The sequence below is a fragment of the Colletotrichum abscissum genome (assembly GCF_030869225.1).
Source record: "Colletotrichum abscissum strain IMI 504890 chromosome Unknown Scaffold_96.1, whole genome shotgun sequence".
Taxonomy (NCBI): domain Eukaryota; kingdom Fungi; phylum Ascomycota; class Sordariomycetes; order Glomerellales; family Glomerellaceae; genus Colletotrichum; species Colletotrichum abscissum.
In genome coordinates, this window is record NW_026850543.1 from 36,387 (window position 1) to 50,723 (window position 14,337).

General features: G+C 51.2%; 5 protein-coding genes across 5 annotated transcripts; 2 read left to right on the plus strand and 3 right to left on the minus strand.

Moving 5' to 3' along the window:
• Positions 1-355: 355 nt before the first annotated feature.
• Positions 356-2,119, minus strand: CABS01_16398 (uncharacterized protein; the record flags this gene model as incomplete). The annotated part of the gene is made up of 6 exons (XM_060549729.1): positions 356-977; positions 1,024-1,222; positions 1,268-1,354; positions 1,420-1,556; positions 1,644-1,795; positions 1,841-2,119. 6 exons carry the CDS (start codon positions 2,117-2,119, stop codon positions 356-358), a joined length of 1,476 nt encoding a protein of 491 aa, XP_060389430.1.
• A 3,502-nt stretch (positions 2,120-5,621) lies between these two features.
• On the minus strand, positions 5,622-6,817 carry CABS01_16399 (uncharacterized protein; the record flags this gene model as incomplete). Its single annotated transcript, XM_060549730.1, has 2 exons — positions 5,622-5,807; positions 6,176-6,817. The coding sequence occupies 2 exons, from the start codon at positions 6,815-6,817 to the stop codon at positions 5,622-5,624; spliced, it is 828 nt and encodes a 275-aa protein (XP_060389431.1).
• A 1,869-nt stretch (positions 6,818-8,686) lies between these two features.
• Positions 8,687-9,790, plus strand: CABS01_16400 (set-domain histone methyltransferase-8; the record flags this gene model as incomplete). Its single annotated transcript, XM_060549731.1, has 1 exon — positions 8,687-9,790. One exon carries the CDS (start codon positions 8,687-8,689, stop codon positions 9,788-9,790), a length of 1,104 nt encoding a protein of 367 aa, XP_060389432.1.
• A 1,051-nt stretch (positions 9,791-10,841) lies between these two features.
• CABS01_16401 (uncharacterized protein) lies at positions 10,842-11,252 on the plus strand (the record flags this gene model as incomplete). Its single annotated transcript, XM_060549732.1, has 1 exon — positions 10,842-11,252. One exon carries the CDS (start codon positions 10,842-10,844, stop codon positions 11,250-11,252), a length of 411 nt encoding a protein of 136 aa, XP_060389433.1.
• A 1,913-nt stretch (positions 11,253-13,165) lies between these two features.
• CABS01_16402 (superoxide dismutase) lies at positions 13,166-14,054 on the minus strand (the record flags this gene model as incomplete). Its single annotated transcript, XM_060549733.1, has 3 exons — positions 13,166-13,656; positions 13,720-13,918; positions 13,986-14,054. 3 exons carry the CDS (start codon positions 14,052-14,054, stop codon positions 13,166-13,168), a joined length of 759 nt encoding a protein of 252 aa, XP_060389434.1.
• Between the last annotated feature and the right edge of the window lie 283 nt (positions 14,055-14,337).

The following is a 14,337-nucleotide window of genomic DNA, read 5'->3' on the forward strand; positions in this document are numbered from 1 at the left end:
GAAAATGACAAGGTTCCTACATAATTGCAGCAAGTGATCCCTTGATATGGATCGCGTCGGCCCATTCTCGGTAGTGGTTACTGCTTCAAGGAAAGCTACTGATTTCAGTTGTTCCCTCCCGCGAAGTAGCCTGCTCAGGGCATTCTGGGTAATTCGCCGATCCGACTCGGCTTCGTACTTTTCAATGTCTGTGAAGATCTCTTGGTAAAGGTCCCTAAGCGTTCTTGGCAAACGTCCGAGTCTCTCTTGAACTGCCATATCAGTGCAACATTTCTGGAGTGCTTGTAGTTGCAGGGCAGCCCAGCGGAACCTAGTCTTGTAAGCCGCGGAAACCCATAATAGTCTCGGCAAGCACTTACATGCCATGTGCGCCGAAGGTCAGCTCATGGACAATCATGTCGCCCAGTTCTTCTTTTCTCTCACTGTAACACAGCAAAGAACTTTTCTTGACGAGGCGTGTCGTCTCCGATTTCACAAACAGCTCAATATCTGTGGTGTTGCAATCAGATGACAGGGTAAGATTGGAGTATTTACGCAGGTTGTAAACGATATCCTGGTCGTCGCGGCTCGAGACGAAGACCTTCAGCAAGCATGGAGATGCGTTCAGAAGATCCTCGAGCGTATCTAGCAAAATATCTCGAGTGGCAGGGTTGCACTCGTCGAGAGCGTCAATCGCAACGGTCACTGTGGCTTCTTTGTATCTTTCAAGCAGCTGAAGTATCAAGCCTTTGGTTTCATCAACGTGAAGTGGTCCGGAGGCAAATGCCGTTTCCTCCCACTGCGTGAACACCGCGACCGCAGGTTCGAGAACCGACGATGGGGAGGATGGAGTCGAAAGTTGTCGGGCAATGCTGGCCAATATGCGGGTAGGATCAGAGCGGCCGGGCTCCGCTGGATTACGGGAGCAGTAGAAGTACACAGGGGCCGGGGCCAGCTTCTCTCTGAAGGCCTGGAGAGCCTGGCTGACAACAACGGACCTACGACCAGGTCAGACTTGAGATTGCAGCGACATTCAGTACTCACGTCAATTTGCTCTTGCCAGAGCCTGGGATGCCGTGGAGCCACAAAATGGACGAAGCACTCTCGTTCGCCCAGTGCAAAAACGTCGGGTCGCAGAGGATCCATTGTCCTGTGCCCTCGAGTACCTCACTGTACGTGAGCTTATGATGCATCTCATAGGGTTCGTCAGAGATCCAGCTCAAGGTCGCCGTTCTCCTGGCTCCTGTGCACGTTAGCAGAGTTGGGGCGCTTGGGAAGGAGGGCTTACGGTCGATCTGGTCGGTCATCTGATGAAGTGTTTCGTCCCACCGGCGGACTGGAGCGTTGAAACGCTCTAGCATTTCTTGCAGGTCGGCTTGCATTTGGAGTTGAGCTCGAATGCATCAGCTTCATCTCACGCTATTCGAATGGGCAACTGACATGATAGGCCAAAGGCATTGGACGACCGGGTCACGTCGTCCTGTGCTTGCTTGATGGCATTGGACGCTGCGTTTAGGTCGGAGGAGGACAGCAACCCGTTTTGTAGCACTCGTTCTGGCCGGGTGAGCGACCGGGTGCTCAGTGACAACGACTTAACTTACTGAGAGTGTTTTTTTCGGTAATATGCCAGTGCCTTGGCCAGGTATTCCATAATACTCGCGTACAATTTGATCAACGCCCGGCGGAGCTCGTCTGCGGTTTCTGACTGAACGTTCCGAATGACGCGCTCGACCAGCGTGTTGCGACAAATGACCTCAGCGACACTAGCTGTATTGTCAAGAAGCTCATTGTACGTGGTCAAATCCCCCATGGCAGCCTTTGAGCATTAGCCAGCTTATCACAAATGCGTCACATCACTTACGTCCAACAGGAATCGGACACCAGCCCAGGGCAGCGCCGCGTGAAACGGATCGTATGACACGGCCACATCAACGACGCCCTTGAAGTGGTTTACCCATTTGGTAATCTTGACGAGAACGTCCCGCACGATGACCTTTTCGCCATTCTTGCGTCTGTAAGACCATGATTTATCTGTCAAGCCTTGCCTGGCCTTTTCGGTAGTTGGCAACAGCTTGTCAAGAACGTCTTGCTTAGTGTCGTGAGTGTGGTTGATTTGCGTCTTCAGATCGTCATCTAACATGTTGAAAGCTTCGGTCCAAAGACTGTCGCTGCGCAAAAGTTAATGAGAAAATACATGAGGTAGGTATGCCGGCGCGTTACCTGTCTGGCCTCAGAGATCTTGCTACACTCATCACATCGGACGTTTGTGTGGCCATAGTCGTTTCTTCTGACGCTGGACACGCCAAGGTAGATGTGCGTTTCGTCGATTTATTATTTACGCTCCTGTCAAACTGTTGAGAGCTTGAGGGAATATGCGTACGCCGTTGTTCACGATGCTGTCTCGGAGGTGCGAAGGGGTCGTCTTACGAGGGGTGTATCAGCACGGCGGCTGACGTGCATGTCACATCACGTGCAGCCTGAAAAAATACCAAATGCTGCGCCTCTGTGCATGCACTCTTAGAGAAAGGGGTGGTGAGTGCTCGAAGGGCATGGCGCAGCCTAACGCCTATTTCATTGGAGCGTTGTCTCTGCGGCCAGCCTTAGCCCTCCTGTATGTTGATGTTCAGGAGGCAGTGTTGAAGGTTCCGCGGAGCACGCCGTGTTGTTTGGGAACTGGCTACCCACACAGCGCCGTGCCTGACTGGCTGGTCCCACCAACGGATGGCGGGGGTTAGCTGGGCAGACGGCAGCGAAATTGGCGTCTCCGGCGCAGCATAGTGCTGTATTTCGGGCGAATCTGTGTGGCGTGGCGCTCTGCTCGACATAGCAATGCTTCATGGGGATGCGACCAGTGAGACGAGCAGCAGGCGCGGCGTAGTCTCGTTACTTGGCAAGAGATTTCTTGAAGTCACTGAGGTAGATCAGGGATTCTAGAACCGAGGTCCCGATGTGCAGTGGAGTTCTAGCATCAGCTTAACTCCAACGAAATCAACATCTCGTTAGCGGCCACGGGTACGTCCTCATCGCAGCGTTTGTGGCTCTAGTGTCCACTGTATAAGCAGTGAAGCACGGTGTCTGTCGCATGACGCGGATCATCGTCCACGGACGCAAGAGGAGGCTGTTAACACATTCCTACGGACTACTGAGTAGCTAAATTGCTCCGGTGAGCCACACAGCACATATGGGAACGCACCCCGCCATGGACATTCCAACAAGGGCCATCCACCATTGGAAGCACGTCGTGAGTAGGAAACCGTTGTCACACCTTCTGGTCACATAGCACTTGATGTGACGTGCCAGTTGGGCCATCTCCCAGCGGCCGCTAGAGTAGTCTGGCCGCTGCCTCGGAGCGAGGAACACTTTGCCACTGACCGGGTCGTGCCGAGCTCGCTTCGGGGGGGGGACTGCAGTCATTTAGGGTTTCATTCATAAATGGCACTCACGCAAACATCTGAAGTCCATCAGGTCGGACGAGCGCTCCCTGACTGACAGCTCTCAGTGTGGCGGTCTAGATACAATGAGCCACCTCGTATCTCTACCGGCAACTATGTGATACGACCGAAAATCGCCAGCTTGTGCAGGCAGTGGTCACATCAATCACATCGTTTGCCAAGCTTTTTGCAGAACGTGTCGAATCGTGTCGCGAAACAAAGGGGAAGAGGAATTGGGAGTAACTGAAATGCTACGTCATAGTCGCCGGTTGTGGCAAGCACGAAGAGGCCATGAGCAATGTTCAAGTAGCCCGGTGGAAACTTGGATTACCATTCTCATATTATCCCGCGGCGAACCATCAGCTGCCGCGACTATCTACGTGTTACGAGCGGTCAGGGCAACCAACGAGGGCGCAAGGCAAAAGCTTCGGTACCCTGTTCTGCACTGTATAGTGACGCGCCTACAGGGACCAACTGCAGTGGGCGTAACACTACGTACTTCCGCTGCATCGGTAGACCACGTCACCCACCGGCTGCCCGCAAGGATATTGAGCAGTTCAGCGTAGGGACCAGCGATGACTCGTGTCTTTGGAAATTAAGAAAAAGTCTTCCCATAACTCGACTCGAAATATGCTGCGAAAAAGCAGGTCTTCGAGCTAAGGCACATCTTCGGCAACAGTGAACTCGATCGTCGAATTGCTGAGCATGCCGCGCATTAGGTCATGCTTACATTGAAATTCCGAGTCAACTTCGCGTCTTCATTGCCCCTCTGAAGGCCGGCTTTCTCTTCCCTTCCAACAAATTTGCAATGAGCGGCGACGGCTATGCGGATCAACCACAGCTGCAGGTTCTCTCCGCTTTGTCTTTACCGGTAGCAGGGATTTGAAACCCATGTCTCTAAGGAGTTTTTCAGCTGGATGTCGATTCCTGTATCTACCATGCACCGCTGAAAAGTACCGGACAGCACTGCACAGAGCGGATGACATGGCGGGGCGGGGCACAGACCTGAGCGCTATAGTCAATACTTCAATTCGCAGGGTGCACAGGGCACTGATGCGCTCATCTCTTCCTGTGACCCTACATTCTGAGCCGCACACAATGCCAAACGTCTAATGGCAAGTGAACAGCTGGGTCGTATATGTTCGAGACGTCGGTGAGTCTTTCTCCGATGACTTTGTTCAGCACGTACACGGGAAGGACCCGTCTGGCCCATTCCGACAGGCCTGATCGGCCCCGAGCGGAGTAGCCTCAGGCAGGCAGTGTAAACGCCGAATCAGCCGTTTGCATGGTGGACGGGTGTGGCTTTGCAAAATCCTAGGCTTGAGAATGGGCGGATACGTGGCAGATTCGCCTGGGAAGGCCGCAGTTCTTTTGCCGAGTGGCTGAGTTCTGTTTGACAAAGCTCGTTGAAGGCGAAGGCCACCCAGTTGCTCAGCGATATTAGCATCCTCCTGCTTGCGCGAATCGCACGAGCCAGCCACAACTATAGTTGTGGCATGTTGCCGCGTTGATTCTACCGCTGGCTACGGGGATCTTGCCATCCTGCCGATGCCGAGAAACATGGTTTGTTGCCCCCAGTAATGCATCCGTTTGGTGTCCCGGGTCAGAGCCGTCCATCTCGGGTGGGGCGGCGGGACACCTGCTGCCGGAATTTGGAGCTTCACGGACAGAGCATGCTATTCTGTCCCTGTTACCCGACAACGCCAAAGGCATTCAAGATCTCTTTTTCTGGAAAGAACCCTGGCATGCTGACGAGCCAAATGACGCGCTGGGGTGAAAGACTAGATCCATGCTAGACAGCCTTCGAAGCCAGTTGCAAAATTCGGTCGAGATATTGCGGAGTTGCCAATCAGTCTTCTCGGAGCCTCGATTTACGAGGAACATGTGGGGAGGAAAGTTCAAGCGTCTCCTCCCAACAAACAACTTTGTTTTACACGAACATGAGCCACCATATCTTACCTGCTCGCGACAGAGTGCCTGATGTAACAGTACCTCAGGGTGACATATCTGTGTCCCTCAAGTTCTCTACGCCACTGGTTATTGGGATGCGCGCTCTCTGTTACGCCCAACGCAGCGATCTCCGTGTTTCTGTTGCTACGTTGCGGCAAGCCATCGGGCACATAGCCAAGCAGAGGGGCGAAAGGTCACAGTTGTCGCGGAGGCGAAGGGAAAGGAACGCGGCGCAGAAACCAACTACAGTGAATTTGCTCACTACGAGCTTCCAACATCAATGGCTGATGTGGGATGTCCGATCCGGTCTTTATCAGATGATGCCGTGTAAACACGGCATATCAAATGCCCGGCCATCTCAAGCATGCAAAGATCCCTCCCTCTCAGGATGGACCGCTTATGACGTTCGCTGCGAGTAGCGCTTTCATGTGCTGTGCCTCCTCCGACCTTTTCAATGTTTCCAGCATGAGAACACAGCTTCTCATTACACGAACTGTCAGTGGGTGCCCAATGTCCAAAGATGATCGAGACACCTCAACTAGAGCTTGCTGCAGCTGCGTAGCTCTCGTTAAACGATCCATGCTCCTTCGCTCGACTCCCAGTTCAAAGAGCGTAGACACTAGGTTGCTGCCCACGATGATAGTGTTCTCAATGCTGCTGTCTGGCGACTGATCCAAAACGCTGTACGACAACATAAGCATCTTTTCCGCATCTTCCAGTTGACCCTCTTTAAGGCATGCGGCTGCAAGGTTGTTCCTTGCGATGACGGTGCGAAGATGGTCGTGGCCGAACTTTTCCTCGCTCCATCTCAATACCTCTGCTAACTTCTCTCGCGCTTCGATCGTCTTGCCTCCGTCCAGGAGCGAGTTCGCGTAATCGCTCAGCGCCTCGATCATGTCTGGTGCGTCCTTGTCAAACGTCTCACTCATCTTGTTGAATACCAGGCCATACCAACCAGCCGCCTCAGCCGTATCTCCTGTCCATCGCAGGGTCTCGGCAAGATCGGCCATCGCAGTAAGCGTGTCGGGATGGGCGTCTCCAAACTGAGTTCCCATCGTCTCCAGCACATGGCGCTGTGTCTCTACAGATTCCGCGAGCCTGCCTTGCCGAGACCGAACGTAGGCAAGACTTGACCTTGATCGGAGTAAGTGGATGTTCCCGTCAGGGAAGGCCTCTTCACTTCTCCTCAGAACATCCTCAAACTTGGCGGCAGCGTCGCCCAAAAGACCTAAATCTTTGTACAAGACACCCATGGTATACGTGGCCGTCAAAGTGTCGGGATGCCGAGGTCCCAAGCAGCGGTTGAGTTTGTCGACGGCTCCTGGGATTAGGTCTAGGGCTTGACGGTATTCGCCGCAAGACCCTAACGCCACCGCCAGTTCGTGCTCAAAACGGCCAGTCTCAGGGTTGTCGTTATCCCAGACCCTCCGACCTATCGTTATTCCTTCGCATAACATGACAATGGCTTCGGCATGTTTGCCTCTTTGTATGTACGTGTGCCCCAAGTCAGTCTACCCACCCATGAACACAGCCGAAAGGCACCGCGAGGCGAAGGTCTGTTACTTTTCTTTCAGACCTTGATTTCCTGGCTACAGCTTTCGGTAATAACCCCGAGCTTAGAAAACAATCTTTTGCGCGCCGGAAGCCAAAGGAGTCGCGTATAGCAAGAGAGAGTTATAATATCCAGGATAATATTAATTATTTACTTCCAAAGGGGAGCCATATCCTCAACTTCAATACCAGTTCATTCGATAAATAGTCATAGAATAGACTGAGGTTCAGACTCTTGAAATCATGATATCTAACTCACGTCTCTACGCCGCCCTAGCGATCGGTCATTGTCTAGGGCGCCTATATAGTTATCGAGCAGCAGTTAGACAGGTAGGGGTCATTGTGTGTGTATTCATGAGTATGACGAATGAATGGCTATGGAAAGAAACCCCATATCTATATAATGAGTGTACGATCCCCTTGTATAAGGATACCCTTGCTGGCCTTACTCATACCTCTGATTAATCATAAGTCAGGTCGCTCGAGGTGAAACAATTACCGTAGCGAATGTGCTGGGGCAGTCTGACAATAGTGAACGGAGCGCAGGTTTGCAGCCGCGGTACGCAACTTTGCTCCAAGAGAACGGGAACAACGGTTTGGGATTGACCTCTGATCGCAACGCATCACAGCCGAACCCCGCCGCCTCGATAGCCCAGGCAGAACTAAGGCAGAACAACCAGAGAGACAAAATCGCGGGGGTCCTTAGACAATGCAAAGGGGAAAACGTGAAGATCAGACTAGATTTAGTAGGTGAAGAATTTGTCGCCACCGATTTTCTCTCCGTTTTGGTTCTCAACACATGTGATTCGTTTGCTTTGCCCTGATGACACTAGCCTGAGGTGGTTCTTTAGCTCGGTACCTGGTGCATGAACAACCTGGCGCGTGCGTTTGCTCCTATTCAATTTGCTGAAGTGGCGTCGATGTCAGCTCGATCATCAAACAGTCAGACTTTATTCGAGTGTGATATGGCGTCTCGTGAAGTAGATCGGGTCAATACTTGTAAGTGACTGACATATGCTAGAACTGGGAGGCAGCTCACAATGGTATGCAGTGGGGGAGACCATCTAGATAGCGAGTAGATTGTCGTCTTGTAGATGATGGCACTTTCCAATTTTTCACACCCAGTAACTAAGGAGGGTAGTTTGCTCCCTTCCACAGACGGATGGAAGCCGAAAAGAAGGAATTTGATTTGGGCACTTCCGACGAACACAGACTACAATATAAGTCGTGTCAGCATATCATGCGCCAATACAAACCGAGTTCAGCTCCATTCGATCTCATCCGATGCGATGTAGCGACAGGAAATTGGAACCTAGGTTCAAAGCTATCCTTGAGCTATTATGACATCGGCTCTTCAACAGCTATTAAGAGCTGTGTGACTTCATTGATTTGTGGGCCGCTCAATGGACTGAAGTAACGAACCAGGTAGCGAGAGGGACTTTTCTGCGTAAGATGATGTAAAATCAATAAATAGGTCAACAACCGGCAGTACCATCTAGGATCAAATGTTTGACATATGGTAAGAAGTGTCAAAGTAGAGCAGAGAGAAGCCCTCTTATTCATGTGCTTCTGTGACCTTGTGTCTGAAAGACTTTTTCATGACAAAACATGACTGAAATTGAGCATCGGTTGACTAAGGGCCGGTTGAAGTGGAAGCAGCTGTTGGCATTTAAGTCCCCGTCCCTTGTCTAAGTTTCCGCACAAGTTTGGAATATCCTTGTACAACAGGAGCTAGATAAGGGTGTCAACATCGCAAAGAACGCCGCTTCATAATTATGGATACCGACAAGAAATTGCAGCCGCTGGCTTCCTCATCGCGACCGATCTCATCATCTCACAGCCCTACCTCTGAGCCAGTCACCATCACTTTGGAAGACTTGGGCCCTAGTACCAGTGCTACCTTGGCCCGATTTTGCAACGATTCAGATACAGTAGCCAAAGGCTTTTGGCAGTGCCGTATCGCCGACTACAGTCCCTCAGGCATCTTTACCGAAAACGGAATCGCCAGCTTCCCGCTGGAAACAGATGACGACACGTCTAGAGTGGACTTCTACATGACGAAGGTCGAACCCTCGCGGGGGGAAAACGCTGTGTTTCACTTACAATACCCTAAAACCGCATACCGCCGCCCGAAGATGATTTCGTTCACAAATCACACGCCCGCGGTTCTTAACAACAACAACCTCTTCTCAGCTGCTGCGCTACGAAGACGCACAGTCATGCACGGCCAGTACTATATTGGCGACTGGTCTTGTTTGCTTGGTAAGCCATCGTCGTTGTTGAGTTGCGGACCTCAGCTTAAAAGCCTCTTTGTGAACGATGCCAAGCCAGGCATCACGACGCCATATCTGTACTATGCGAAACATGCACTCACTGGAAGCGGCATGCATATAGAGGATCTCGCTGTACCGTCAATCAACATGGTACGCTGGGGCGCGCCCAAACGATGGCTGTTCGTCACGCCAGAGCAAGAGAATGTGAGAGCCTTCGAGAAGAAATGCCGCGAGACATTCCGGTGGCGCACACATGCCCGTAGGCCTCAACGTGTAGCGCCACACTGCTCACAGTTTGTGCGGCATGCAAATCTGCTCGTAACGACTGAGGCTCTCCGTGACTGGGGCATCGACTTCAGTGAGACAATCTGTCGAGAAGGCGAGCTGGTGGTCACTCTTCCAGGGACATATCACCAAGTCGTCAATATGGGGGAGAACCTCGCAGAGGCTGTGAACGTGATGTGGGGCAACTGCGGTGAAGTCGCGTCGACGTACACTTGTTGCAGCCGTGATCGATGTGGACATACTGGTGGCATCTCCCTAGAGGATTTGACACCTGAGGTGTTCAGGCAAAAGGCTTCAGAAACGCCACACAAGCTGGCCTAAGATACATCGAGGTTTAGATTAGAGACATCCGCAAATACGTAGCAGGATAGCCAATATGCGAAGGCATAGAATGGATCACATGTCGTGAAGGTTTCTTTTGGCATGGAGAGGTTATCGAGCGTGCGTGTTAGATGGCGGAACAAGTTTCTCTGACGCGAGATGCAGCTCCAGGATGGACAGGCACGTGCGGCCGTTGTGCCCAAGGTATCGTCGAGCTGCTTCAGATACCTCAATAAAATTCTTTAGGACATTCCATCGACGCCTGGGCAGAGCGATTCCTTGAGTATGCGAAAGATCCTCTGAGTGAGCCTATCCGCTGGCAGGATCACAGACCCGCAGACAGGAAGATGCTACTGAAGAAGGGAAAGGAAATAGAACAAAGAACATCCGCCAAGGGCCAGTGCGCAAGCCATTAGGTCTCGTCGGAGGTGGAGTTGAAAGAATGTCGTAGCGAGCTCTCGGTCTCGAGCCTCGTCCTGTTAACGGAATCTCAAATGCTTGATGACCTCAGTGTCAATATTGTGTATCACGAACATGCGCCGTCTCCTTTTCCAAAGCATGGAACAAGAGGCATCTACTTCGAGATGTTATATCTGATGTAGCGGTATTGGAACCGGAGTTATTAGTGTCATAGGAGGAACAAGCTGGGTCCCTGATGAGTGTCGTACTTGCCTTTTACACTTTCATGGACGTAACGGTTTACCCACTTCACTGTACGCACTAGATATATGTGATGTAGAGCTGTCCCCCTCTTTGGCCAGGAAATTAACGGGTTTGCGCGGTAAGTTAATAAGAGGTTGATCACCACTCGCACTTGTTAGCTCGTTATTACTTACACAACATCGGACGCGGTATAACAGGTTACCCTACCATAGTACTTCCAGTTATCGCAGACTAAGTGATCACGTTGGTGTCTTCGAACCATTTATGCGACGTGTCTCACTTAGCTTGGGTATATTCCTAGCCACGACAGGGTATAAAAAGTCCCAGCGCCATGTGCTTGAACTGATTTGAAAAGCGCCTACGTACAGCGATTCGCAATCCGCCAGCCATGCAAATAACTGTCCAAGTACTCGACACGCAGAAACGACCTATCGCAGGTGTTTTCGTGACTCTGCACTGCTTCGATGTTCCAAATATTTCGTTTAACGGTATGACAGACTCGAATGGCAGACCCTCATGGAAGTTGGAGAGTGCCTCTCGACCGGAACACACCTGCCGAAAAGTTTGGAATGCGCACTGGCAGATCACAGTCTACTCCATGGGAAAAATGATGCCAATCATTCCCGTTGTCTGCTTTGTTCCGAACTCGATCCACGTACGCATTCAGCTGACAAAGGTGGGGTATGTGGTGGATCTGTGTCGTCCTGGAGTGGAGGATTTCAGTGGAGGTAATCGAAAACAGATCATTCCAGCCGTGGGGGCCATGCTAGAAAGGCGTGCTGATGGTCGCTTGCTTTGACAACTCCGCTTCCGGCGCTAGTCCTCATCCATGGTGAGCAATACAAAGCCTTACTAGAATTAGATCGAAAGTTATTTATGACATGAACAGATATAATTGCTGTCCATCTGACTCACCATGTACTACGCCTGTGATGTACTTCTGGCATTTTGGTGATCGAGGAGCTTCCAGATAGAATTGCTCACTAAGGATAGCTGATGGAAATCCAAAGCACATTACCACCAGGTCCATCCCGGAAGTTACGCCGGCTGCCGAAGCCAATATCTGGGCCGTTATGGTGACTTCTAATTACTACCCTCTCCGCTCAGCCTGTAGTATAGCGCCAATTATTTTGATATCTCTATCAAAGTGTTATCTGACAAGTGCCTCCAGTCACACACAAAGACGGCTGATTGCGACAGTGCGAGGTCTGCCCGTGTGGATTGTCATGTCATGCATATTGACTTCGCGAAGGCCTCGTTCGTGTCAGATGACTGGGCATCTTTGCCGTGACACAATGGATCTGTGTGAGTCTTGATCAAGTCACAGTCATGGAAACGTGAACGTGCGAGCGTGAGCCGACGAGCATTGATAGCGGGGTCTGCAAAGGCCACCAGATCACGATCTTTCTCAGCTATATTAGAGCATATTAAATCGAACACATGTCTTGGTGTGCAGCTGCGGAATAAGCTCGAGGAAGCGATTGCATAAGATGGCCGTCACGCGGTGAACGCATATTCTTAGTCGCCTAAATGGGTGCTTCGGTCATGACAGTTTCAGTGAAGGACATATATCTGACACCCTTCGCTGGTGATAACAGCCCCATCTTTCCTGGTCAAACTATTTATATGATGGTGATCTACTCCATCGGAATCCAAGTAAGCTCGTTCTACTGATTGGGCATTTCCCTTGAAGCATTATGGTAGCATCCAGATTACTTTCGATCACTGAGTTTATGAGATGTATCAATTTAAAGGGGCTCGGGAAGTGTCTGGGCCAAGCCAAATCTGGCAGTCGCTGTAAGAAGAGAATCTGCAGCGATCTCGAAGAAGCCAGCTTCGTTCATTTCGAAGACGCTAAGCTTGTGGACATCGTAAAACGGGCGCTTTGTAGACTGCGCAAGTATCAAACGGACACCATTGTGTCCAAATGGCAACGCCAGCTTTCACAAACGAGTGAAGAGATGAGCAGTGCCCGTCAGAGAAGGCAGATGCTTCATCACACGATTATCCGCAAAAAGTATCTTCGGTTGGCGCAGCGACAAGAAAACGAGAAACTGAGGTTGCAGCGGAGAAGGCTATTCAGCTTACACCGCCACGAGAAAGGAGGCATACCAACAAAGCCTACAGGTTTTGGAGTAGTCTCTGATGAACATTCGGTTGTATGCCTGACGGGGCAGGCTGATCGATAGTACGCGGAGATAGAAAGCGTGGTGGGTAGCTATTCGCGGATCATTGCTCGCTTTAGCCTCAAGTACGTTTTCCGGTAGGAAGTCAAAACAAACCATTATTACCTTTCAAACCGCTATGATCGAATTGATCTCAGCGCTCAATGAATGTACGTCTATTCACAATGTCTACTGCGTAAGAATCATACGGAAGGCAGTGGGGGAAAAAAAAAACGAATCCAACAAGCAAGTAAACTAGATTGGAGAAACAGCAGTGACTTTAGGTATGCCTCCAACAAACGCCACCCTCTACTCTTGCCCACCAGTATTTAAATCACATTCTAGAGCGTCAGAAAGTGTCACGTAATATGATACGCCAGGAGATTAGAGACAGGGGTAGTTAGGGGTTGACAGGGGTAAGGGCATACAAAAGGGGCTTCCACGAGTGCTTCCTTTTTCCCTTTTCCATAGTTCGATTAGACCACAGTTGAGGCACCGATTTCCATGTGCTGTTCTGTATGCTGATTACGTGACAGAAAGCTTGATGTCAGAGATCGCCGACACCGCGGATCAAGAAAGCCGCAGTACACGTCAAGCACAGAAAGAAAGCTGATACGCCCATTGTCGATGCCGCGCCGACAAATGGCACGTGGTCATGAGGAGTTGCAATAGGTGCAGCACTGGTCGCCTGTACCGCACTAGGAATGCCGGTCCCGTTGTTGTATGGCGGAGCGCTCTCGACCAGTTTGAAATTGGCGCAGGTGATCCGTGTCTTGTTTGCGAAATGCAGCACGAAGCTACGGTTGCCAAAAAAAGAGCCTGGCCCCTGCACGATCGAAAGATAGCGATCGACGTATGTTTGATGGAAGTGGTCGCCGGCGATAGAGCCGTGCTTACCGCTGAGGTCTCCAACTTGGCAAGTCTCTGGCCTCGAGGCATCGCACGGTGTACCTTCTCCACGAATGAAGGAGTCATGGTGCGCGAGTGTTTTCGTGCAGTTGCCGTCCTCCGGAACCGGATCAGCATGAAGGTGATAGGCTATAAACGTTAGAACGGACCGATGTGAGTAAGTGATCCAGTGGCAAACAATTCCCAACGTACCAAAGGGGCCGCCCTCCGTCGGCAGATCCGAAAATTCGACTGTGAGCTCGACACCGTTGCCATCCCGAGCTGTCATGGCGGTGATGGTCCCTCGCACGTTTCTAGTCATGGAGCCTGCCTTGAAGAAGGGCTTTTCTGGAAGGATCGCCTCATAGAAGATGCCTTGTGGGTTTTTGACGACTGGAGCATCGCCAAGTTCCTGCGGCGACGCGGTGTCAGCGGGATGGTTGCATGTGGGGGTGGGGGGGAAGGTTGAAAAGCCATACTCCAGTACTTCGCAATGCAGCGCTGGCGACAGCTACAGCGGCGACGGAAAGGACGAAGAAAATTCGCATCTTATGTATTTGCAAGTTTGTTGTTTTGTTGAAAGCTCAAGGGCTGAATGTGGTCGGAGATGGGACTGTAAGAGGATGTTTATCGTTACCTTTGCGGGTGCAGTGACTTCCCGATTAAATATTTGTTGACTCTCAACAGCATCACTGTCATGGCCCTATCAGAAGCGCATAATCCAAGTCAAAGCGCTACGCGTCTGATTAGATAGATGCTCTCATCTGTAAGGCGACCGCAGCATTCTCTCCGGGTGTCTAGATGTAGCGCTGCTCTGTGGAGCCAGCGGGA